Genomic DNA, 25,185 nt, shown 5'->3' on the forward strand with positions numbered 1-25,185 from the left:
AGCTTACACACATGTGGCACACACACAACTCTCCTTCGGCCCCTTAAGTGGGAATGATGCCAAGTCTCACCTTTGTCCACTTGGGACTCCAGCTGGTCCACTGCAGTCATAGAAGGAGCAAGCTGCAGCTCACTGGATACAATTGTAAGGGCCCAAGGTGAGGCACTTAAAAGGTCCGTCATCAACAGAAAAGGGATGTCAGCATAGACCCTTTCCAGGTGCTCAAACTGCCACCAATGAAGATAAGAGATTAACCCACTTTATTTTCTCTTGTCAATTTCTATAACCCAAATGCTTTCCAGTATGCATTATAGGAACATACCTTTGTGGAAACAAACTTGACTGCAACATCAAATGGAAAGACAGTTTCTATTGTTACAGTTTCATCCTGCAAACATTTAAAGGACACATTCAGTGGCTTTCTAAATCTTTTCATATCAAGAAAGTTAATAAAAGGCATATAATACATAATAACTGATCAATAAATAGTCCCTAATTCTGTATTAAGAAGCAAGGATCTTTTCTTAGATAATATCTGTAAAACTCTATGTTGAGAGACCCACTCTTCCTAGTAAATTGTTTACAGCTTTCTAACAACTCACTCTGTACCATGCTTGCTTCTACATTATTTATCTCTGGATCCAGTAAGTAGGCAGCGCAAGCATTGTTACCACTGTACAGAAGAGGAACCAGATGTTAGTAAGGATAAAGTCACTTGCCTAAGGCCACAAATGGTTCCAAGTCTGGAATTTGGGCCTTCCCCTCTGCAAGTTTTACCTCTCCTTGACTCAAGAGGACTACAATAACAACACAACATGAAAATAATAATAATGTGACAGACACTGTTATAATCACTATACATGTACCATGTAATACTCATAATCACCCAAAGAAACAGGAGACATTAAGACTGACACTTTAAGATGAGGAGGTGTGGCTACAAAAGTGACAGGCAGAAACTTTACCCAATGTGATCCTGGAGCTCTACCTTTAGCCAACATGCTACATTGCCTCTCTATAAGAGTCTGTTTGAAAAGCAAATGATCTCCAAAACAAATGATCTCCAAAGTTGGACAGAAATATTTAAAAATGGCTGCACTGATTAAAAGCTCAGGCTGTAATGCCAGAGAGATGTGGCTTCTAATCCCAGCCAGACACATGCTTATGAGCTCCATGACCTCAGACATAACGATGTGATTTGGAAGTGACCCACATACAGCATGGACACTTTAACTATCAGTTTCATAATCCTGGAGTTGTTATGACAATTAAATGAGACATTGCACGGGAAGTGCGCAGATGGCAGCCTTAGCTTCCAATTTACATCTAGGCTCCACCTTACACTAGGTATATCAAATCTTTGACATGTCTTTGTCGCTCTCAACTGGGAAATGTTGCTTACCTTTTTGGCAAGTTTTTCCTCTCCCAATGACTGATAAATAACCCATAGCCCAGAATCTGTACACCTGAACTACAAATCCCCAAACTGCAGGGTATTTTCTTCTTCTGAGGTGAGTAACCAATTCCTAAGAAAAAGTTGGCACAACACTGCTGCCAAGATCAAGAAGATAGTAAGTAAAATGATGCAAAATACAGAAATGCTCCATGTACAATGTTTCATGAGACAGGTAAGAAAAAATACCTTGTGACACTTGCAGACAATTTCCTTTTCTTCAACAGTTGTATTGATCAGGTAAGAAACATATACAAGAAACATTCTTGAGCCCACTGTTCCACAGCGAATATATAACACTTTTTCCAGCTGTAACAAAACATTATAATTTAATTAGTATTACAGAGACTTCCTCCTGAAATATACATATAACTATATTTATTATATAAATATATATATGTAAATAATTATTCTAGGATAATAATGTTCTCAACTTTTAGTTTACTGAAGCAACTGCCTAAATTCTTTTTCATTTACTGTTGTGGTGTAACTAATGTAATGAAGTTCCCCATGAAGAGCCCTGGGTATACCACCACCACCACCACACAACGGGACTGGTACTCCATCCTTGATTATTACCCTCAAAACTTCCTAGCAATTTTTTGTATTTGCTTTGGAAACAGAAGCTGGCTGAGAGGTTACTGCACTAAGTCACAGACAACAGTTATTTTATTAGCAACTAGTTCTCCAGCTCAGGGTTATTGGTTCTAAAATTCTTTATATAAAAATTGCCTAAGCTACTTTACACATTTAAATATGTAAAAATACATGTAAAGTGTTCATTAATTAAATCACTTTTTTATCCTAGAATATGCTTTTAAAATGCTCCGAAACTGTCTAAAACTCACTGCATACTTAAAACTAAAATCAAGTAATTTCCTCTCTAATCCCAATGACCAAGCTCACCTTTTCTCCTGGATCTAAGTCTCCAACAGGAATGTCCGTGAGCAAAGCCGGGTAGGACTCATCACATAGTTCTGTGCCATGAAGACTCACATGCGTTTTCTGAGTTAAGTTGGCATCCTGTCCTAAGAGAGATTTTAAGACACAGAGGTCAAACATCATAACGATCAATGCTGTGTGAAAGGCACTATATCATACTACCTTTTAAACACATATCCTATCCTTGACACAGTGGTGGTTGCTCTGTTAGATTAGTTCTGACCAACTTTACAAAATGAATGCTTACCAGGCTTTAAGCCAGCAGTGAGCTTCACATCCCTGATTTGGGTCTTTTCATGGGATTGAACGGTCACAACCAAACAATACATTTCATTCATCAGGGCAGGAGGCTCATGTTGAAGACATACAGAGATGTTTGGGACTCTGGAAATGATCCTTTGAAAACAAACCTTAGCTAAGTAACTGGTTTTTTTTTTTTTAAATAAAGTATTTAAAAGGAAAAAAAAAGGGATGATCTTTACTCTGCCTCAAAAACAAGACTTACATGGTACTCGCCTGAATTATGACACTGTCCCAGTGAATTTCGTTGTCCGGGAGCTTAGGCCGTCTTTTGAAAGAGCGCGAAGCCTGCAGGGCTTCCTGGGAGGAAGCGGCATCACCGCCCCCTCCCTGCCAACTCAGAACCACGCACCTGCCTGTCTCACTGCCAAGAACCAGATCCACAGCAGTGATCTGAAAGAGGGATGTGGTCAGATGTGCCACCCATACCTGCTGTCATCGTCCCCTCTACAAAACCACACTCAGTACTACTGGCATGCGACATTCACCAGGACACCCATAGTGTAACAGTCTCATTCTGGCTGGGATACTGACTCAGTGTGCTCAGTTTCAACTTCTTCACCTTTAAAACAGATCATGACCCGGCTTTCTAGCTAAGAGACTGGATGGGGCCATTAGGATGTTAGCACCCAGCACAGATGCTTAATCGGTGGGGGCTAAAGGGAATAAGTGCTTTAATGACCATGATACATTTAAAATCTTATTCAATTCCAAAACTAGGTTTCCTAAAAATATGTATAATAGTAATTATGAAATGTTAGTCCAATGAATTTAATCCTATTCGACGACTAACTAAATGTTTCTTTGAACTAAATCTATCAGAAAAAGGACTCAAAATAGGATTATTAATTATAACATTTGGTAGACTTCCTCAGGTACCAAGTGACAAATAAAATACAGTATTAGGGATTTAGTCAAATAATTTTTCACTGTTTACTTAGCAACTGTTATCTTTATGTATTATTTGAATTTTCTGACATACACATACTGCTTTGGTCATCGAAAATATTTTAAACAAATTTCATTACTAACCTCAATTTTCTTTCCCACATCTTCAGTTTTTGCCACAAATTTAAACAGCAGTTTTCTCGTTTTACCAGGAACTAAGCACATCTTTCCTTGGGTCAAGTTTTCTAAAACATCGCTTGCTTTGGATGCTTCTTCTATCACACAGAACTGGTTGTACTCCTGAAAAAGAGGCAAACAAAGGTCAGTCTGCGGTTAGCAGTCTGCAAAAAACTGAAACTAGATCCATGTATATCACCCTATACCAAGATTAACTCAAAATGGATCAAGGATCTTATATCAGACCACAAACTCTAAAGTTGATATAGGAAAGAGTAGGAAATACTCTGGAGTTAGTAGGTATAGGTAAGAACTTTCTCAATGAAACCCCAGCAGCACAGCAACTAAGAGATAGCATAGATAAATGGGACCTCATAAAACTAAAAAGCTTCTGTTCATCAAAAGAAATGGTCTCTAAACTGAAGAGAACACCCACAGAGTGGGAGAAAATATTTGCCAACTATATATCAGACAAAGGACTGATAACCAGAATATACAGGGAACTTAAAAAACTAAATTCTCCCAAAACTAATGAACCAATAAAGAAATGGGCATGTGAACTAAACAGAACTTTCTCAAAAGAAGAAATTCAAATGGCCAGAAAACACATGAAAAAATGCTCACCATCTCTAGCAATAAAGGAAATGCAAATTAAAACCACGCTAAGATTCCACGTCACCCCTGTTAGAACAGCCATCATCAGCAACACCACCACCAACAGGTGTTGTCGAGGATGCGGGGGAAAAAGGAACCCTCTTACACTGTTGGTGGGAATGTAGACTAGTACAACCACTCTGGAAAAAAATTTGGAGGCTACTTAAAAAGCTAAACATTGATCTACCATTTGATCCAGCAATACCACTCTTGGGGATATACCCAAAAGACTGTTACTCCAGAGGCACCTGCACATCCATGTTTATTGCGGCACTATTCACAATAGCCAAGTTATGGAAACAGCCAAGATGCCCCACCACTGATGAATGGATTAAGAAAATGTGGTATCTATACACAATGGAATTTTATGCAGCCATGAAGAAGAACGAAATGTTATCATTCGCTGGTAAATGGATGGAATTGGAGAACATCATTCTGAGTGAGGTTAGCCTGGCTCAAAAAACCAAAAATCGTATGTTCTCCCTCATATGTGGACATTAGATCAAGGGCAAACACAACAAGGGGATTGGACTATGAGCACATGATAAAAGCGAGAGCACACAAGGGAGGGATGAGGATAGGTAAGACACCTAAAAAACTAGCTAGCATTTGTTGCCCTTAACGCAGAGAAACTAAAGCAGAGAAACTAAAGCAGATACCTTAAAGCAACTGAGGCCAATAGGAAAAGGGGAACAGGTACTAGAGAAAAGGTTAGATCAAAAAGAATTAACCTAGAAGGTAACACCCACGCACAGGAAATCAATGTGAGTTAATGCCCTGTATAGCTATCCTTATCTCAACCAGCAAAAACTCTTGTTCCTTCCTATTATTGCTTATACTCTCTCTACAACAAAATTAGAAATAAGGGCAAAATAGTTTCTGCTGGGTATTGGGGGGGGAGAGGGAGGGGGCGGAGTGGGTGGTAAGGGAGGGGGTGGGGGCAGCGGGGAGAAATGAACCAATCCTTGTATGCACATATGAATAATAAAAGAAAAATGAAAAAAAAAAAAAAAACAAAACAAAGGTCAGTTTGCAATCGCCAAATGTCAATTCTTTTGCTAACACTAAACACCAAGTGATTTGGAGGCATTCAGTTTTAACACCACTATACTGAGGCATCATGAGGGGTTATTAATAAAAAGTTCTGAAAGCTAAATTCAGGTGCTTATCTATTCAACGTTGCCACAAGAAAAAAACAACCCAACAGCTCACTATATATAACCCCACTCCTGAAAACACTCCCATGTCTCTTCTGTAAAGGGAGAAACAGAGATTTGCCCTTTGTTACACTTTTTGCCTAGGGCTGACCTCCAACCACTGGTCTCTGCCTCCTCAGTAGCAGGAATTAAAGGCATGCATGCCCACATCCAGTCCCCATAGGCATTTTTTTCCCTTCATCTGTTCCTTTAACTCAGAGTTCCAACAAGTTTTTGTCCTTGGCTTTTGGTTCTTCTATTGTTTTTTATGTTCACCTCATTTTCAAGTTTACCTGTTTTCTGATGTTCTGCACCTTTGTGATAAAATCTCCCACATAAAAACAATCCTAATCTGTCCTATTTCCTTAACCATAGGCTTATACTGACGATTGCTGAGAATCAATCCACTGCCACCTCAAACTCAGCATGTCCCAGACTGCATGCATTCCCACCTTTCTAGAACAGCACACTCTACATGTGAATACATGGAGATGTCTTTCACGTACCCAGGAAACCACCATTCTCACCTGCTCGAGTCAGTACTGAGAGCTTTCCGAGAGCCACCACCTAGCCCAGCAGGTGAATCCCTGTCACAGAAAACTCTTATACAGTGTAAGTCGTATGCATTCTTCTTGAATTTTCATTTCTAGTGTAGTATTAGAAAACAAGCACTCCACTTTTCCTTATAATTTGTATCTCAAAATTCAAATAAGATATATTCAGAAAATAATTCTTTTGGGGTGGGGCAGCACTGGGGTCTGAATTTGGCCTTGTGATACGTCCCCAGCCCTTTTTGCTTTTGTTATTTTTTGGATAGGGTCTTGTGTTTTTGCCTGAGGCAGGCCACAAACTGTGACCCTTCTATCTATGCCTATGAGTCGCACACCACAATGCCCAGCTTATTGGTTGGCCCAGGCTGGCCTCAAACTGTGATCCATCTGAGCTCCACCTCCTGAATAGCTGGGATTGTACTCATGTACCACCATGCTTGGCTTCAAAAATAATTTTTAAAAACTAATTGTTTTATATTCTATTGTAGCACTTATATCACTTTTTAATTAAGAAAGTAGTTATGCTTGTTATTAAAAAAAAAAAAGAACAAAGGAATGGTACAGTGGGGTATAAGAAAAGTATAGTAAGAGTCCCTACACAGACCTTCTATTCAAGATTTAAGGGAAAAGACCTGTCCTTGTGGAACTTTGATTCTAGTGAGCAAACAAGTAACTGATCAATAACCACACACACAATGTGAGAGCACAGATGTGACTATACGATGAAGGGATATGAGATCTGTGCTAAGGCAATCAGTCACAGAAGTCAGGGGAGGACTTCCTGAGGAAGCAATGCTTTTAAGTGCTACAAGACCAGGGAGAACTAACCAGTGAGAGAGACTGGCAAACCGATCTAAGCAGAGTACACAACACAAACAAATCTCCTGTCCTGTGTCCTGCTGCCCCATTTCCGATCCCCTCTATTCACTAACTCAGGCATATCTATTTTAGATGTACCTTGTATTTTTAAGTCTCCATTCCCACCACTAGCACCCTATTCCAAATCCTCAAGGCTTTGTACATAAACAGCCTCAACTAGTATCCATGGTGTCATTTTTCCTTTATTTTATGACGACAGCAGTTTCTTAAGACATAAATTTTATAGTCTGGCTCTAATGTCCTCCTTCTTAGAAAGAATCCTTAGGTGAGGGTCTGAACTTACACAAATACACTGATCTTCAGGAGACCCACGTTCATCTAATCATTCCTATTACAAGGCCATTTCTCAGTTCTTATTATTAATCAAGTATTCTTTAAATGATCCTTTTTAAAATCATTATCCAATAAAGAGACAGAACATGAATAAATAAATCTTAAAAGAATTCTATTTACTGGTCTACCTCCACTTAACTCTTAAAGATTACTGTGAGCCACTTGGCCTTACTTTCCACCACCCATGCTCAAAAACCCTTCTGGTCTGTTAAGGCTGTTGTCTTGACTTATCCATAAATACAGGGCACACAGTGTTCCTGTGCAATATTCTCTCACTGACAATCCTAAACTCATCCCATCTTTCCATACTTAATTTCACCTTTTCTTGGGACTTCTCTCTTTCCTTTGGCATGCCTAATGGAGCTGCAACATTAGCCTATACTGTAGTGGTCTTCATAATATACATGGGAAGTCTGTGAGTCAGTCCTGGACCTGAACCCTACAATATGACATTTTAACAGGTATGACATGCTATTCCTCTTTCAGGTTCAGGACACTAAGAATAGTGTAACTCTCAAAAGATGTTTGTTTATTAAAAGCTCCATATACTTTCTAGGTGACCAGAAGGTAGTTATCTGTCATGTGAGCATATAAATGAAAGGGTTGGAATGTAAGCTGTTGGCTTTATTACATCACACTTCAAAAGTGTTCAAATGCATGAAAAGTGGTATAAGTCAGATTCTGCAGGAAAAAAATGCTTACATATGCATGAACAGAAAATGTCTAGACTACTTAAAAAATTAACCGAGACCTCTGGGAAAATAGAATTGGAAGATCACAAATTTATACATTTACTTTTCCACTTTTTATCCATTTCCATTTTTTAAAACATCAAATATACATTAATTCTGTAATAAAAAATTAACAATGCTAAAAAAAAGCAGCAAATGGTTTCAAAAATGAGATTATATTCATCCTGAATATAAATTTGAAATTCGTTACATATTATAAAAAATGGAAGAATACAGAGTTCTTAGATTTTGTAAGTACAAAGTAAAAATAAAAATTTAGAGTGGGAAAAGAATAAAACTTGAATTGCTAGAAGTTTAGGGATTTAAGTACACTTTTTTTTTTTGGTGTACTGGGATTTGAACTCAGGGCTTCGCTCTTGCAAGACAGGTACTCTTACTACCTGAGCCACACCTCTAGCCAGTACATTTATTTTTTAGTAGAACTTGTCCAAAGTTCATTGATTACTATGAAAGCATTAAAACCTAAAATTTGCTGAACTCATTTTATATAGTTTAATGCAAGCTACAATAATATACACACACAGTAATAACACATTAATGGTGCAATTAATTACCTGATTATTAAAGCTGACACAGAGCTTGGTAAATCTAATGGGATGTGGACAGTCAGCCTTCAGATAAATATCAAACTGAACAGGAACATCGACATGAAAACTCGGGGCATGAAACTTGGCTTTACATTGTACTAGAAGTCAAACAAGAAGGACTGAGTTACACAGTACCAGATACTCAAGACCCACACACTTTATCCCATGAACCACTTTTATTCTTCAGAAACAGACACTTTCATCTTACTGACTTCTTATGTAAGGTATTCACACAGACTTCTGCACTTTAGGCTGTTCAACAGACATAAATGCAGCTTCAAAACCATCTTTAATTTTAAACACATCATTGCCCCTAAAATGTCAGTGACAGACTTTAAAGAAAAGAGAACCATTCTGTTAGTATTTTAAAATACCTGCCTAGACATTAAAGCATAGATCTTTTAATATTATCTTCTCAAGTGTGCTTCAAACACAAATGAAGTATGCTTTAAGACACATTTAATACCTTATTGATTTTTTCAAGGTATTCAAATCTACTGCATTGCTATTTTCACCTTTAACATTATCACCCTTCTCCTTTTTGAACAGTAATAAAAGGGGCAGGACATTTTCATAACCTCATGCCATCAAATCAGCTAATACAGATGCCTGACACATCCAATTATATAAAATTAATTTCTTTCATGATACAAAATACTGATATGTAATTAATGAAAAAATAAGACGTCAAAAAGTAACTCTTAAGAATACCCAGATGTATGCTGTACTCCCACTTATCTAGATCTGATCAATAAAACACATTCATTTAGATACTGATTTAACTCATGGGTCAAGGCCATATTTTCAAAGTTTAATACCTTGATTACTTTTATAAGACATTGAGGAGAAAGAAACAAATACATAATTTATCCATAAAATTACTATACTTAGACTTTTTTATTTATTATTCTGCATCTATTCATTTTATATGGAGGATTTTTTCTGAAATAATATTGCTGGCTACCTACCAAATGGCACAAAGTCCTGTACTCCTATTGTAAAAACATTGCTGCCAGCCAGAGAAACTCGGTCTGCCCACAGCTTCTGAGCCGTCTTCACAGCTAAAGTATCGCAGTTGGGTTCAGGATCGGGACTTTCATTCTGCAACAACACAGTTAAGCATTTGTTCAAACAGCTGAAAACAATACATAAATAAAGATATATATATATATATATATATATATATATATATATATATATATATATATACACACACACATACACATATCCCTACAACACATTTCATACAATGAATTCCATCCTACCATTAAAACATTTATGAGGTTCTTTTCTATCCGAGATTTCTGGTCATCTTTCAGAGTTGATGCTAAAATAGAAAAGAAAAAAAAAGAACTGTAAGACAGGCAAATAAGTTCACTACTTCCACTTATTGTTTCTAAAATATTTTAAAGTAAATACCTCTTCTGAGATGACTAAGCATGGTGACTTGTACATACAGTATAAACACTACTAAATATGACTCTAAAAATACTACTAAAATGATTCTTTTAAAAAGGTTAAAGATGCTAAATACTTGAGTGGATTGGAATTTTACAAAAAGAATATCCACTCACCTCTTCCAAGGAGTTCTAGGGAATAAGTAATGTAATCCTTTAGCTGGGCCATGAGGTAGGAGCATTTCAGCGCTGTAGTCAGTATAGATGTGAGCAGACTCCACCATCCTTCACTTCGGTAATCACACATCACATAATCTAGCAACCTAAGAGAAGACAAAACGTAAGATGTACTCAAACAGCTTCCCAAGAAGGGTTTAAAGAGTTCTTGGCAAAGACATGAACTTTTCTCACTTTATATAAATATAAGACAATCTCACTGAGATAGTTCAACATGTATCTTTCACATTTAGTGAAACCTAAGGTTTCTCAAACTTTGAGAAAGATTATGCCAGTACTTGAAAACATGTCACGGAAATGACATTTAATAGAAATAAACATGGAAGTAATAAGTCCTTCAATTAAATGTCCATTCCAATTTCACTGTAAGACCATGAGAACACATAAAAATAAGTAGTAAATAGGACTCACTTCAAAGCTTTGGTATAATCCTTTGCGTGGTAATATTCCTCTCCCATTTGAACCACTATAAAAGAAAACAAGTTCATGAACGTAATTTGAAATATTCAAAGTTGCATGAAACTGTGGCTTGTTATGGATACATACTTAGATGACTTTTCATTCTTGGACACTTATACTTTTTGAATTGTGCGACAGCATTGCTCAGAAGGGTTATTATTATTTCCTGTAAGAAAAGATAAAGTGTGAAATATTTAAATAAATAAAATCCCTTATTTCCCTTGAATACTGCAAGAACAGTTTATATTGGGGGGAAAAAAGTAACTTACAGAGTGAACAACACTCCTCTCCTTCAGCTGAATGGCAAGAATTCCTACCTTCTCTTTTTCAGGATCAGAAAGATCAAAACCTGTGTAAGATAAGACACAACCCATTTTAGATAGCTCATTTAACATAAATTTTTACATGGACATTGTATGTGCATACTCCCCAAATCCTTTGCTTTAATACAATGTACTTCAGATTCTTAAACATTCTGAAGATTCTAAGAAACAGCTTTATTGACGTGGGAACTTCTGTGATCTCTGTTCTTAGAGAACATGCCTGAGCTCAGTGTTCTTTTACATAGTAGATCAACCATTTGATAGCTGATGCTCTATAGAGAACACACTCTCTGGAGATTCAAGTGCATAATTTCTTAACATTTAAGGTTCAACTGCCATAGATGTTGCTTGATTAAATTATGTATAAAACACAAAAGAGATGCAGCTAAATTGCTTTAAGGTGATACAAGTCAATGGTGTTAAAATTTCAAAAAAAAAATCATTAAAGTTAACTAGAATTAAAATATTTACTCAACAATGGCTTATTTAAGACAACAGATGTCCAATGTTTTAATCACATCAATACCTTTAATTATAAAGTTACTCTAAGATGCAGTGATATAAACCATTCTAAAAATTAGGAAACTGAAAATCTCAAAACAATAAAAAAGCTTACGAAAAAGTCATGTATGTTTATTTGAACATATTTTTTCCACTGGTTTCATTAGGCATAAAGAAATTCTAGTAACTATCTTTGCCTTTTTGAGGTTGAGAGAAGGAAAATTATTTACTTAGTACTCCTTGTCGCCATGGCCGTTGTCCATAAAAGTCAAGAACACCTGTTTGTGTTTCTAAGGGATCAGGGTTGGGATACATTACAGAAGCCTGTAAATTTAAAACAAACTTAAATAAGACTTTATATAAACCATCATAAATCAACTCTTGTCTAATCTTTAACTAATACAAACATCAAACACACATTCAATATCATAGCTGACTATCAACATGAAGTACATTAAAAAAATTAAACTAAAAATGTTTTATTTAATATTCAGAAAATATTTTTATTGTATTTTTTTTTTTGGCGGTAGTAGGGTTTAAACTCAGTGCCTCATGCTTGCTAGGCAGGTGCTCTACCACTTGAGCCACTCCATCAGCTCAGTATTTAGAAAATTTTATAAAAACTGAATAAATCCATCTAATTCTGACAAATGACTTCACAGTGACAACTAATTTCTTTACATTTTTCCTTTATTTTTTGCTATAATAAACCAGTAAAAATATATTACAAATGGTGTTTGATATTCCATATAGATAAATGCTCTCTACATAAACAAAAAACAATGTTATAAGGAGTTTTAAAGAGAAGACTCTATTTTTCCTTGTTATCACTTCTATCCTGGTATTGGTGGAAGGGGGTATTTAGGGAACCAGAGTTGACATTCTTACACTGCTTTATTTTTCTTCTTTATAATTTTTTTCCCTCTGAAACCAAAATGCAAATACAAGTACACTGTTTAAGAACGTACAAAATAACCAAAAGGAAAATTTAAATTACTTTTAAGCCTACTACTATTTCATATATATGCATTACTGTTTCATACCTTTATGAAAAATTTAATTGTTACCAACTGGAAGACTGAAGTGTGGCTCAAGCGGTTGAGTGCCTGCTTTGCAAGCGTGAAGCCTTGAGTTCAAACTGCTCATCAAAAAAAGACTTCCAATTGAAATACTTTTCCAACTGTTTTTTTCTATTTAAATATATTCTGTACATTTCACCATATCATTAGTCTTCTAAGCATTATTTTTCATGTGTGACAAGTGCTCCATATTTTAACAAATTCCCTATAGTTGTTCATCTTATTTCTATTTTACTTTATAATCAATAATCTGTTAGAGAACTTCATAAATCAATCTTGGTACTTAGCTCTTAAGATCTATTACCTGCCTGAGCATTTCTGAAAATGAAACTTTGGGTGAATGGACATGCTTAGTTTTAAAGCTGTTCAAATTAATTTTGACAGAAGTATTATTTTACACTCCAATGAAAGTTATCTATTAATAGTTCCAATAGTTTCAATCATCTTCTAAAATACTGCATTCAAATTATGTCAAGGTTTTAAAACATAATACGTGAAATAAGTTATAAATCATATAAACAGAAAAACTGCTCAAAAATAGAACATTCAACTAAAATCGAAGTCATATTGCCTAAAGCTATGAAAGATAAAAGTATTATATTCAAAGACTTGGTAAAAAATGATCAGTAGCAGACAGTACTAGCTTCTTTCTAGAGAGGATTAACCAGTTTCCCAAATGCTAACATATGAGCAGTTGGGACTCACCTCATGGCTGCAAAGGGCTTTTGCCTGCTGCTTCCGCTCCTGGGCATAGTGTGCTGCCTGCTGGTAGTAGAAACCAGGGTTCTGAGTCTGAATAGCTGTCAGCCCTAACTTAATCGCTTCATCAAATAAATCTCCAAAGACTTGGAATCTTAAAGAAAAAAAAAAATCAAGAAATAGAAAACAATGAAAAGAAAAGCAGTTTACTTTGAGTAATTATTATTCTGGGAACCATAACCTTAGCATATTGTATTAAAAATAATGCTGCTGATTAACAGTTACTATTTGGCATAATCTCTTTGCAAATACTAATACACACTAATTGTATGGTACAAATCTATTCTACATTTAAACCATCTCTTCTGTGCTAACAAGTCTATAAATAAGCCATCAAACCAGATATCGACATAGTTCTCACCACTCAAATAAATACATCTAAGTATTTCATTTTAGCAACTTTTAAACATCCGTCTCAAGCAGTTACACATCAGCAGGAGTTTGTTCCATTCACTCCTATGCTCTCAGGATGTAGATGTACAGTGGAAACTCAGCGATACGTATTGAATGAAAAAGATGGTACAGCTGGTAAAGTCGTTCAAGTGGTAGAGCATATGCCTGGCAAGTGTGAGGTACTAAATTCAAACCCCAGTAAAAAAAAAAGGTACTGTAAATTAACTGACTTCTATTAACAAATTGTCCCACTCAATATATACTATTTCTGGAAACATTAACATTACATTACTTAAAAACCTGCTTGCTGGGGGAAAAGAAAACAAACCTAGTTCACTTTAAACCAAAGTGTACACAAAATTCCATTTCTTTACATCCTGTGTCTTATTTTTTAAAATGTTTGGAAAGCACAATTTAAAACATACTGCTTAGCCATCCATGCAGCATGCTCAAAAGACAACTCCGTGCTTCCAAGTTTTTTCTTATATAAGTCAATGTGTTTTCGAAACTGAGCAATTGCATCCAATGGGGTGTTGTGCTGAAAACACAGCCTACAGATCTGCAAAATATAAAAACAATAAAGGGGGGAAGTCAAAGGCACATTCATCTAAAAATACTTTTGAGGATAACTTTTACAAAGACTAGAATTCCCTTCTCTGAAGTTCTTTGCAATGGAATTGATTTTCTTCATCAAAATGGGTTTGCCAAAACCAGAGATTACATCCCTTTGAAAAATGGAATAAAATACATTCAATACTTATTCTATATCTTAAAAAAGCTTTTATAAGAAAAGAATTTAAAAATTTATACCCAATGAAAAACATAAATATAGACTACAATAGAACATTTCTAATAAGAAATTGAGAAAGGACAGACTGACTTCCTGTGTTCGAGTTGTCAAAAAGCTAAACATTTTCTGCAGTGCTATCAAAATGCATTACCTCCACTTCTAACACAGATTACATGAGTTTTCAACAACTTTTGTGTGGAATGCTATTTCAAAGCAGTATTAATTAACATGTATTTGGGGCAAATGGAATAACAAAGGAAATAAAGCCTAAATTTATTTCCAAATGCTTATTATAATTTTCAGTTTTCTTTTTTGGGTACAAAGGAATCCATGCAAAGGAGCCTCCTGTCTATCCCTGTCCTGTTCCCCAGAGGCCATCACTTTCTGGAATATGCCAGATAATCTACACATAGACAAATCCGTGTGTCTGTTTATACACATAAACTAGTATACCAAGCAGCATCATGCTAAATAAGCTGAGTTCACCTAACGAGGTCCTGGATATTATTCCACATCAATCTATAGCACTGCCACATTCTTAATAGCTGTATGATGTTCCAATGTTTAGTCCTAATTTATACAACCAATCAGATTTTGCTGCTTCACTCCTAATCCTTTCCTATAAGAAGATGACTAAGTACTGACATGCCCTTGTTAGCAAGTATGTCACGTTTCCTGCAGGAGAACTTCTAAGTCCAAGAGAACATCCACTCTAATCGCAGTCACTGCAAATACACTCTCTGCAGTCACAGCACCAATTTACACTTACACCAAACTAGAGCATTTGCTCACACATCACTAACCCAGCATCAGACACCTTTCAAAGATGAGTGTGGGGCTGGGACAAGGCTTAAGTACTACAGTGCTTGTTCAGTAAGCATATGCCCTGAGGCCATTACTGAAAACAAAAACAAAAATAATTGACTGTGGAAAAATGTAAAGCAAACAACCTTCATTTGCCCACCAAGGAAATCTATTTCTACAGCATACAATCTATAGTTATAAAAGTTCCTCTAAAGTAAATAGAGCCAGAAGTGGTGATGTACACCTATAACCCCAGCTACTCAAAAGGATGATGCAAAAGGATCACTTGAGTTCATGAGTTAGAGACCAACCTGAGTAGCACAGTGAGACCCAATCTCAAGACAAGGAAACCAAAAAACCCCTAGAGGTGAATGGTGCCACTATGTTGCATCTCTTAAAATGCAATCACACAGGAAGCTTTCTTCTCTCTACCTCCTGCTCCAACTCAAAAACAAATAAACCCCAAAAAATTCCCCTAACAATCAACAACCAGGACCAACAAACTCAAAATCCAAACATTATTATTAGACTGCTAAGAAGCCCTTCTTCAGTAAACCAATTTGCAGAGAAAGAAACTAATTTTGATTTAAAAATTTTAAAAGGTAACAATATTTAAAGACAAATTTCTTCATATGAAAGTAGAACTATTACCTTGTAGTTTATAAATCCTGCCATAGTCTTAATTTCCAGAATATTAGTTTCATGGGTTCTCAATTCATGTACAAGATTATAGGCAGTCCTGTAATTCCTAACATAAACATGGAGGGTGGTTAAGATAAAAGTGAATTTTAAGAAAATATTCCTAAGAACAAAGTGGTTATAAACAACAGACAATAATTGTTCAACATTTCTTAGCACTAAGCAGCTCAATAACTGCTTATACATAGCAATCTCCAAGGTCCTGAAAACTTATTTACTGATTACTAATATACCTAAGAGGAATCAATGACTTTTCACAAAGAACAGAACCATCTCATGTGCATTGTTCTTTCTGTCATTAACATCTGTCAATAACCAATTAAAAAACAGGTTTTAAAATGAAGGCAAGCTGGGTGCCAGTGGCCCAGGCCTGTAATTCTAGCAACTTGGGAGGTTGAGATTGGGAGGATCGCAGTTCAAGGCCAGCGCAAGCAAACAGTTTGCAAGACCCCATCCCCAAAATAACCAGAGCAAAATGAACTGGCGGTGTGGCTCAAGCATTAGAGTGCCTGCTTTGCCAGTGTGAAGCCCTGAGTTCAAACTCCAGTTCCACCGAAAAAAAAAGGTAAACTGGACAGTTATCTACCAATTACATTGAAAAATGAGCATTAAAAATATTTTTTAAAGTACCATTATGAGCTTCTAGACAAAACCATGATTAGTAAAGGTGCTATCAAGACAGACACTTTTTAATCTCAGCTACCACTGATCTCAGGCTACAGTGGAAGGGAAATATCATAGGGTGGCCAGTGAGGAGGAGCCCTGTGGGAAGAGGCACCTAACCAAGAAGGTAAGGGAGAACCCCAAAACAGGCTTCTCTACAGGAAAAAGTATACATTCTTTTCAGTATAATTTCTCAATAGACCTGAAATTTAAGGTTTTTAACTAATGTCATCCATAAAAATGAACTACATTTAAGTTCAATTATTATTTTTATTCTGTTTTTCTCTACCTCCTTAATTACAGGATAAGTATCTTTTTTAAATACATCCTTTTAAAACTCTGATTGTCAATTTAAAAAGCTGCATGAAGGCAATAGACATTGTGTTTTATTAAACTGTGGTTGGTAAAAACAAAGTAATAAAATATTTAATCACTGCCAACACATGTGCAACGAATCCAAGGCTCTCAGCAGAGCCTTCAGATGGAAAGTGATATGAAAAACAAGCATTCCAAACTCAAGAAAAAAGAAAACTGAAGATTCTACAGAATATACAAAGAAGAAATAGCCAGGAAGACAGGGAAAAATCTAATGTTATATTAGTTTAGATCATGAAATTTAATCGAATTAGACTAAAGAGCTTTATGATACTAAAACTTATTTCCGATAATAGAATGGAAATTCTCTTTAAATCCCAAAATATTATATTCCATTCACTTCTACACAAACTAAATATTAAGTACTTGAAATTAACCAACATAAACATTTTAAAATTCATTAAAGTTTGGCTCTAGCTGGGTGCCAATGGTTCACACCTATAATCCTAGCTACTTGGGAGGCAGAGATCAGGAGGATCACAATTCAAAGTCAGTCTAGGCAAACAGAGTTCAAACCCCAGAACTGCAAAACTAAATAAATAAATAAATAAATAAAGTTTGGCTGAGACTTAGAAATTGCCATTAGTATCTTATCATTAAGACACAGATAAGAAAAATTTAGTTTGTAAACTGTTAAAACTTACTTCAGAGCATTTTGTGTATCTTGTTTCAATTCACTGAAGAAAGCTATTTTGAACTGATGTCTAACAAATAAAAGCTGAAAAAAAGGACAGAGAATCACTATTATATATGTATTTTTAAGTGTTAAAATGACATTATAGTATGAAGGAAAATATTCAAAATTAAAATTCAATGATTATTCCAACAAAGAAGAACATAGTTAAAAAAGGATATAAAATCTTTGAGAACTTCTAAGGGTAAAGAGTTTAACAACAAACCTTAAGGGAAAAGAGTTTAAGTTCATTTTTAAACGCTTTAAAAAAATTTTAGAAGTACTCAAGTCATTTAAAATTACAAAGTATTAAAGCTATAGCAATCAACAGTGGACACTCTGCCCTAGAATGCCTCTGCTGTTTTAAGAAACGTACCTGGTGTGTTGTTTTATTCAAAAATTCCTTATGAGATTTCACTCTTCTGATTTCTGTGTAGTAATAAGTCTGTGCATGTTCATAAAAGGCATTTTCTAATCTGTTAAAAAAAATCCAACACTTAAATATTAAAGTCATTTAAACCAAACTCTTTTCAGGAATCATATTTATGAGACCTGAAGGTAAAATTCTAACGAAGATAATATCTACTTTCCCTGAGGATTTAGATAAAAAGCAAAGCAAGGTATAACCTGGATTTCTAAAGAACACCCCCAGCCATTTAAGATTATGTACTTATAACTAATAAAAACAACCTCCTCTGATTTCTAAAAATTAGGTAATCGCTAAGATTATCCTTATCCTACTAGTTTATAATTTTATAAAAATTCTGAAAAAAAAAGTTATTTACCACAGGATGGGGCTTAGAGCCTTCTTAAAAAATTATTTAAATTGATATATCAATATACAAAGAAAGAAGCAATAAAGAGACCAGAAACAGACAGTCATAAAAAAGAACATATGCTGATTACTGAAAGTTAAAAAAAAAAAAATGTGTGTGTGTATATATATATATATATATAAAAATTTTTTTTTTGAGATGGAGGCCTTACTATGTTGCCCAGACAGGCCCCTGAACTCCTGGGCTCATGCAATCCTCATTATCTCAGACTCTAGGGTAGCTGAGACTATAGGCATGTGCCACTGTGTCCAACTAAACACTTTCTAAAAAATGAGGTTGGCCTTGATGTATACATGGAAAAGTGTCAATGACACAATGGTAAGTGGAAGATCTTTGAGCATTATATTACATTTCTTCTTGTATGTCTATGTATGTGCATGTATTATAAAGACATATATGTATTAGTTTTTATACAAAAACATTTTTTGGAAGAAAACAAGAAATTATTGAGAGTAGTTGCCACAGAGAATTGGAGTGCTAAGGAGTTCAAAAAAGGGACTATTACTTTACTCCGTATCCTCTGTACCATTTGAATTCTTCCCTTTTGAACATGTTGCTTTTTAAAACTGCATAGCAAGCTAGGTATGGTGGTGCATACCCATAATCCCAGCATCAGGAAGGATCTTGAGTTTGAGGCCAACCTGGACTATACAGCAAGACCCTGCTTCAAGTAAACCAGATTAAAAAAAAAGTAACAGAAAATAAATAAAGTGTGTCTATGCTACCAACTTTTTAATTCCTAAGGAATAATCTAAAAAGAACTTTACTAGACATTTACTTACCTTATAATATAGCCTACAAGGTGATCAGTGTGGGGCAGCACAAACAAGGACTTTCCTGAGAGCTCACAGACATTACATAAAGCTGCAGCCCTTTCTGAAGCAATGACATCTTCTCCTGTGGACAAGCCCCAGAAAGACAAAGAGAAATATAATACATACTGTATTTTCTATATTAATATTTCCCCAAATCTGGAATTAGGATACAAAAAACAAACAACTCTTCACCATGTCACTGCAACTCCTGGGCTCCTTGAGAACCTGTCAGGAAAACATCGTGGAATTTCCTAGTGAGCCAGGATAGGTAGGCCAAGTAACACCAACAAATACATCAGATAGCTATTCCAAAAAATATAACTAAGGCCGTGCACAGTGGCTCACAGCTGTAATCCCCGCTATTTGGGAGGCAGAGATCATGAGGATCACAGTTGGAGGCCAGCACAAGCAAAAAGAGATGGGGGGCATGGTTCAGTGATATCAGTGATAGAGTGCTTACCTAGTAAGCCTGAGGCCTAGAGTTCAAACTCCAGTACCACCAGAAAAAAGCAGTAATTCATGAAGGAAGTTTCCAAAAACACTTGGCATGCTACAAGTTTCAACATAAAAACAAATATTGACCTATGAAAATCTGGAAAAGGAGAAGTAAGTATTTAAAATGAAAACATTTTCCCAGAGAAAATTGTAATCCTATAGCATTTTTCTTTATGTAAGGAATAAAATTTTTTTACTAGAGCTCACGTAAGTAAATAACATTCTTAACCACTTTGATATTTGATTATAAGGAGGAGATAAGTGGAAGTGGAGGAGTAGGAATTAAGATTTACAACCTTTTTTGATTATCTTATAACAAATTGATTCATGCATCATGCATGCTTTTTAAAAGCATACTACAGTTTCAAAGCCAAATGCATAAAAGATTTATTTATTAAGAATTGATATTAAGAACTGGAGGCATAGAGCAATCAATTCATTAACTTGTAGATACCTGGAGGCAGAGGGGTCTTCTTTTGGATCAGAACCACTGCGACTTTTGTGTTTCTTCCTTGCAAACTTTGCCTGTCACAGAAAAATAACAATAAAATTAATTAAATTGTTTTAACTAAATTCATTCAAAGCTTTATATAAATACAAGCTTGATGATTCAACTGAAGATAAATTTCAACTAAAAAGATCAAAATCAGAGTAAATCTTTTCCTGCACATAAAGAACGTATATACCATAATAATTTCCATTTAAAAAGTACAATCTTACATACATCAATCTTCAAATCCTTACAAGAATCTGCAATAAAAGTAGAAGTTTAAGGACAGGGTAGGTGGCTTAAGTGGTAAAGCATCTGCCTAATAAATGTGAGGTCCTGAGTTCAAACCGCAGTATCATCAAAACAAAAGAAAGTAGAAGTTTAACATATACTTTTATGTAAAAATTATAGAATTATAATGCAGTGATATTAGGTCATCCAAAAGAATTGTCTTAAAACTGAATCGTAATAAAGGAAAAGTATCTAATAGGACCAAATGGCAAATTATCATCTCTAAAACAGATCATGAATGTAAGAAAAAAAATTGGAAATCCAAACCAACATGTCTTCTGAATTTCTTCACATACCCTGGTATTATATACACGTTATACTTTCACTTCTTATTAGGAGCTGAACAAGTTTCAATGTACGTTGTTGATCACCAAAGTGACCCCTGCAGTCTATCCAGTACTCAGTTCAACAAACTACCACAGCCAGCCTGATACATGGACGCATACCTGACGATCTCTACCCTGGTCGCACACTCAGACTGCTTTTCTTTCCACTGAGGCTCATCCCAGTCCAGTTCATAGAACACAACCACCAGGGCTGGTACCAGATTCAGATGCTTATTCATCCAGCCAGTCTTCAAGATCCCTTTAGGAATGTACCACTCGTATGACGTTCTCTGCAAACAGCAATGAAGTTAAAAAGTTATCTGAGAACAGGAGCAGCAGAAATCACCTACTGAGTGCCAGGCACATTAAATGCATTTATCTCATTCAGTATACACATCGGCCATTGTTAAGATGAGGAAATGTAGGCCTACTGAGACTAAATAAGACAGCAAGTGTTGTACATAGAATCTCAACGCTAGAAACAAGAATGAGCAAAGCCAGAGTTCCTAAGGATGCTGAGGATCTCAAAACACTATAAATAAGTACCCAGCTTTTTTCAAAGTAAATTCTACTTTCTAATCTTTCCCATTCCACTTTCTGTTGCAAAAGCTGCTCAAATAAAATACTGTCTAAAATCCAAGTTGTTTCATTTGTTTCAAAGACATATTGCCATAACTGCATTCTACCTTAGGTGTGGATGAAGTAAAAACTGAAAGACAATTCTTAACTAGAAACAAAACAGCAGTCACTTTGGTAGAAGTGCCAGGCAGTGGGAGAATACCGGAAATTTGCACTTCAGCCTTCAAGATCTCAGCTGAAGTTTCAAATTACTTCCAAATCACCTGTGCTGACTCAGACTACTCCAACTCCTGCTGGTTTAATGTTTGCTTCATGCAAGCAAACACAGGGACAGTAAGGAAGCCCAACACAAAATAAGCTGGGGACTCAGGAAAGAACTGGGTGTAGAAGTAAAAAGCATTCTGAACTGGAGAATTAAGGGAAGAGAAAGGGGGAGTTGTGCTGGGCCTTTCCTTGGCAAACACCATATTTAAAAAAAAAAATGCATGTTAAGTGTCAGGAACAGCAGTGCTATTACTTACATAATAACTATGAGTTTTTAGAGAGCTCAGTTTCCTGAGATGAGTATATGAAACTGAGACTCAAATATGAAAGCAAAATAACTAGCCAGTGACCATATCTTGATTTGGATCAGGAGACCACAGTTTACCTTCCCAGAGTTTAACCGAGAAGGCCTGGCATCTACACTTTTATAAAACACCCCAAGTGGCTGGATGCCAATGGCTTGCTTTGCAAGCATTAAGCCCTAAGTTCAAACCCCAGTCCCATCAAAACAAAACAAAAAGGCTGTTGAACAATGCGGGGGTAGGAGGGAAGAGGTAAAGGAGAGTAACAGAGGGAGTTGAATTGACTAAAGTACAGTATACTCACAGTGGGAATACATCAAGAAACCCCTTTGAACATTGACTTTGGAATTAATAATGAAAGACAGGACTGTAAAATAGGTACACTGTGTGGGGGCAGTATTTGTAGGAGAAGGGAGGTAAATGGAGGAGATAAGGTGAGAGAATATGGTTGATGGATTTCATATACATATATGCAATAGAGTAATGAAACCTCTTGCAATTGCCTGAAGTGAGGTAGGGAGGAGGTTGTGTAGGGGGGAAGATGATAGGGGCAATCTAACCAAAGTAAGCCTATTGGGAATTGTCACAATGAATCCCCGTGTACAATGAACATATACTAATAAAAATGAGAAAGAATTAAAAAAAACACCCCAGGAAAATGGTATCTATGATCTAGAGATCACTCTGTCCGAAACACTGTTGTACAGCAAATGCACACACACACACACACACACACACAAGGTAGATTTATCTTGATTGATTTGTCGGCCAGGCCAAAACTCATTTACAAATTAATCAATATACTCAGTTGCTTAAAAGTAAATTTCACAAAATAATCACTCTCTCTATATATTTATGCATATATATGCAGTATATTATCACATATTTATTATTTTTCTAAGGCAAATTAGTCTCTAATGTCATTCACATTAAAAGTCAGTGTTGAACTCAACATTTTTCCTCATTCCACCTTGAGTAAACTGTTTTAGTTTATGTATACCTCCCCAAAGACAAGGGCAGTATCATTTTAAATTTGTATCACCAGCCTGTTGCATGGTTCTAATTACCTAACACAAAGCAAGCACTCAAAAAATATGTGTGAAATTGAACCAAATTACAAAGGCCATGTCTTCTATAATGATATTGGCAATGATGAATGGGAACTGTAAGACCTCCCTTTTAAAAGCACTTTGCTGCAACTGTGGTGACATGGTGTTTTATTTTCCCTTTAAAAAAACGGAGAGGGAAAGATGTAAGTTATAGGATAGAAAGCTTTTAAAAGTAATTATTTTGCATGAGGCTCTGAGTTCAAACCCCAGTACTGCCAAAAAACAAAGGAATTATTCCTCTAAGGCTTAAAAAATAACTGAATATTAAACATATGTGTAATATACTACAAAGTACGTGAAAATGCCTAAGGTTTCTTTTAAGTACCACTGTAACCATTGCCTTGATAAATTCAGGAGTTATGTAGCACACACAATAGGAACAAGAAAGATACACATATCACATAAACACACACAGGAAGAGAACCCATGCAATCTTAATGTCATTACCTTGGGTCTACATTTGGGGTATTCATGGTCACCTGGGAGCACCTTGAAAGAAATTGGTACCCGATCAGCTCTCCGATTGGCACAGAAAGCATCCCAGACTGCTCGATGGACAGCATTATATACTACGTCTAGTCCTGTAAGTGTAACAAAAGCCATAGGCCGACAACATAACTCCACAGGGAAGTCCCACTGTGTGGGACTCATGTTTAAGATGTCACGAAAAATCTGAAATACAAATGTTAATACATTCATAATTAATTTTTAAAAAACGACATTCATATCTAATACATGAATACTGATCATTTGAAAAAATTTAAAAAGGCAAAAGGCTTTGCATGTCTACAAATTGTCAAGCAAATAGAAGAGAGTAAGAGGGAAAAGTTTAATTCCTGAGTTGGACCTATTAAAATGATTAAACTACATTAGATTTTCTAAAAGAAATCTTTCACATTAAAACAAGTTGTAGACAACTTTTAGACCAATCAGTATTTTCAGTAATTTCTCAAAATGTATAATAAACTTTTTTATTAACAGACCAAGAAGGTAAGAAAGTGATCAAATTAAAATAGGTCTAAACTCAGCACTCAGGAGGCCAAATTTGAGGCCAGCCTTGGGCTACAGAGTGAGTTCAAGGCAGCCTGCAGTACACTGGGAGACACTGTCTCAAACAATAAAAATAATAAGGCTACATGGCCTATTTCCAACATAAGTAATAAAAGGAAATTGTTGACTTACATATATAAAAGGTACATCTTCCTCTAATTTCTTGTAACTGCCAACATCTAATTTCTCAATGCCTAGGATATTATTGAAATAACTTATTATAGTTAATGCTTATTAATTCATAATAGGACAAATATAAAGTGTACTATTTAAAGCAAAATCTGTAAAAGAAAAACTAATAATGAATGAAAACCCCTAGGAGAGTAGGTGTGTATTAGTTGAGCCTATAATAAATTTAAATATGCAGACTCAGAAAAGCAATGATATAAAATGTGTTTATCCTAAACAAAATTATACTTTAAAAAAATTCATTTCCAAAAAAGATTTGCCATGAACTTCTTTTAAGAAGTGCTCTCAATTATACAGAACTCAAATATAATCTTTGTGAAAAATGAGGCATAGTATACCACAGGATCCCTAAAGTGTGAAGTATTTATAACTGAAATAACTTAGGAAAGAAAGACTGCTAGGCATCTCTTGCTTAAGTACTGAAGGAACAATGGATATTGAAAAATGACTTCAAAAGTTTGCCAGAAATGATGTCTACAACATAAATTTGTAGAATTGCTTACTTAAGATATTTTAGGATAGGATTAAGATATGAGGACAAAAAAAAAAAATACACCAGCTCTGTGGAATTCAGG

At 35.5% G+C, this 25,185-nt stretch overlaps 1 protein-coding gene across 2 annotated transcripts in view; it reads right to left on the reverse strand.

Annotated features, from left to right (window-relative positions):
- Positions 1-25,185, reverse strand: part of Trappc11 (trafficking protein particle complex subunit 11) — a 38,434-nt gene that overhangs the window by 11,835 nt on the left and 1,414 nt on the right. The window contains exons 2-26 of one of the 2 annotated variants that reach the window (XM_074054889.1): positions 24,554-24,615; positions 23,819-24,043; positions 21,238-21,407; positions 20,465-20,535; positions 19,483-19,597; positions 18,241-18,340; positions 17,836-17,909; positions 16,106-16,202; positions 14,286-14,419; positions 13,414-13,561; positions 11,860-11,953; positions 11,075-11,154; positions 10,893-10,971; positions 10,758-10,812; positions 10,287-10,432; positions 9,978-10,039; positions 9,681-9,813; positions 8,680-8,810; positions 3,728-3,883; positions 2,901-3,088; positions 2,643-2,791; positions 2,360-2,481; positions 1,643-1,762; positions 323-388; positions 71-227 (exon numbers count right to left, since the gene is read on the reverse strand). In XM_074054889.1, coding sequence (XP_073910990.1) covers positions 71-227; positions 323-388; positions 1,643-1,762; positions 2,360-2,481; positions 2,643-2,791; positions 2,901-3,088; positions 3,728-3,883; positions 8,680-8,810; positions 9,681-9,813; positions 9,978-10,039; positions 10,287-10,432; positions 10,758-10,812; positions 10,893-10,971; positions 11,075-11,154; positions 11,860-11,953; positions 13,414-13,561; positions 14,286-14,419; positions 16,106-16,202; positions 17,836-17,909; positions 18,241-18,340; positions 19,483-19,597; positions 20,465-20,535; positions 21,238-21,407; positions 23,819-24,022 — 2,851 coding nt within the window. In that variant the 5' untranslated portion in view covers positions 24,023-24,043; positions 24,554-24,615. The remainder of the gene's footprint in view (positions 1-70; positions 228-322; positions 389-1,642; positions 1,763-2,359; positions 2,482-2,642; positions 2,792-2,900; positions 3,089-3,727; positions 3,884-8,679; positions 8,811-9,680; positions 9,814-9,977; positions 10,040-10,286; positions 10,433-10,757; positions 10,813-10,892; positions 10,972-11,074; positions 11,155-11,859; positions 11,954-13,413; positions 13,562-14,285; positions 14,420-16,105; positions 16,203-17,835; positions 17,910-18,240; positions 18,341-19,482; positions 19,598-20,464; positions 20,536-21,237; positions 21,408-23,818; positions 24,044-24,553; positions 24,616-25,185) is intronic. The other variant, XM_020169097.2, reaches the window with a different exon arrangement.

This window comes from Castor canadensis, chromosome 14 (assembly GCF_047511655.1).
Source record: "Castor canadensis chromosome 14, mCasCan1.hap1v2, whole genome shotgun sequence".
Taxonomy (NCBI): Eukaryota; Metazoa; Chordata; class Mammalia; order Rodentia; family Castoridae; genus Castor; species Castor canadensis.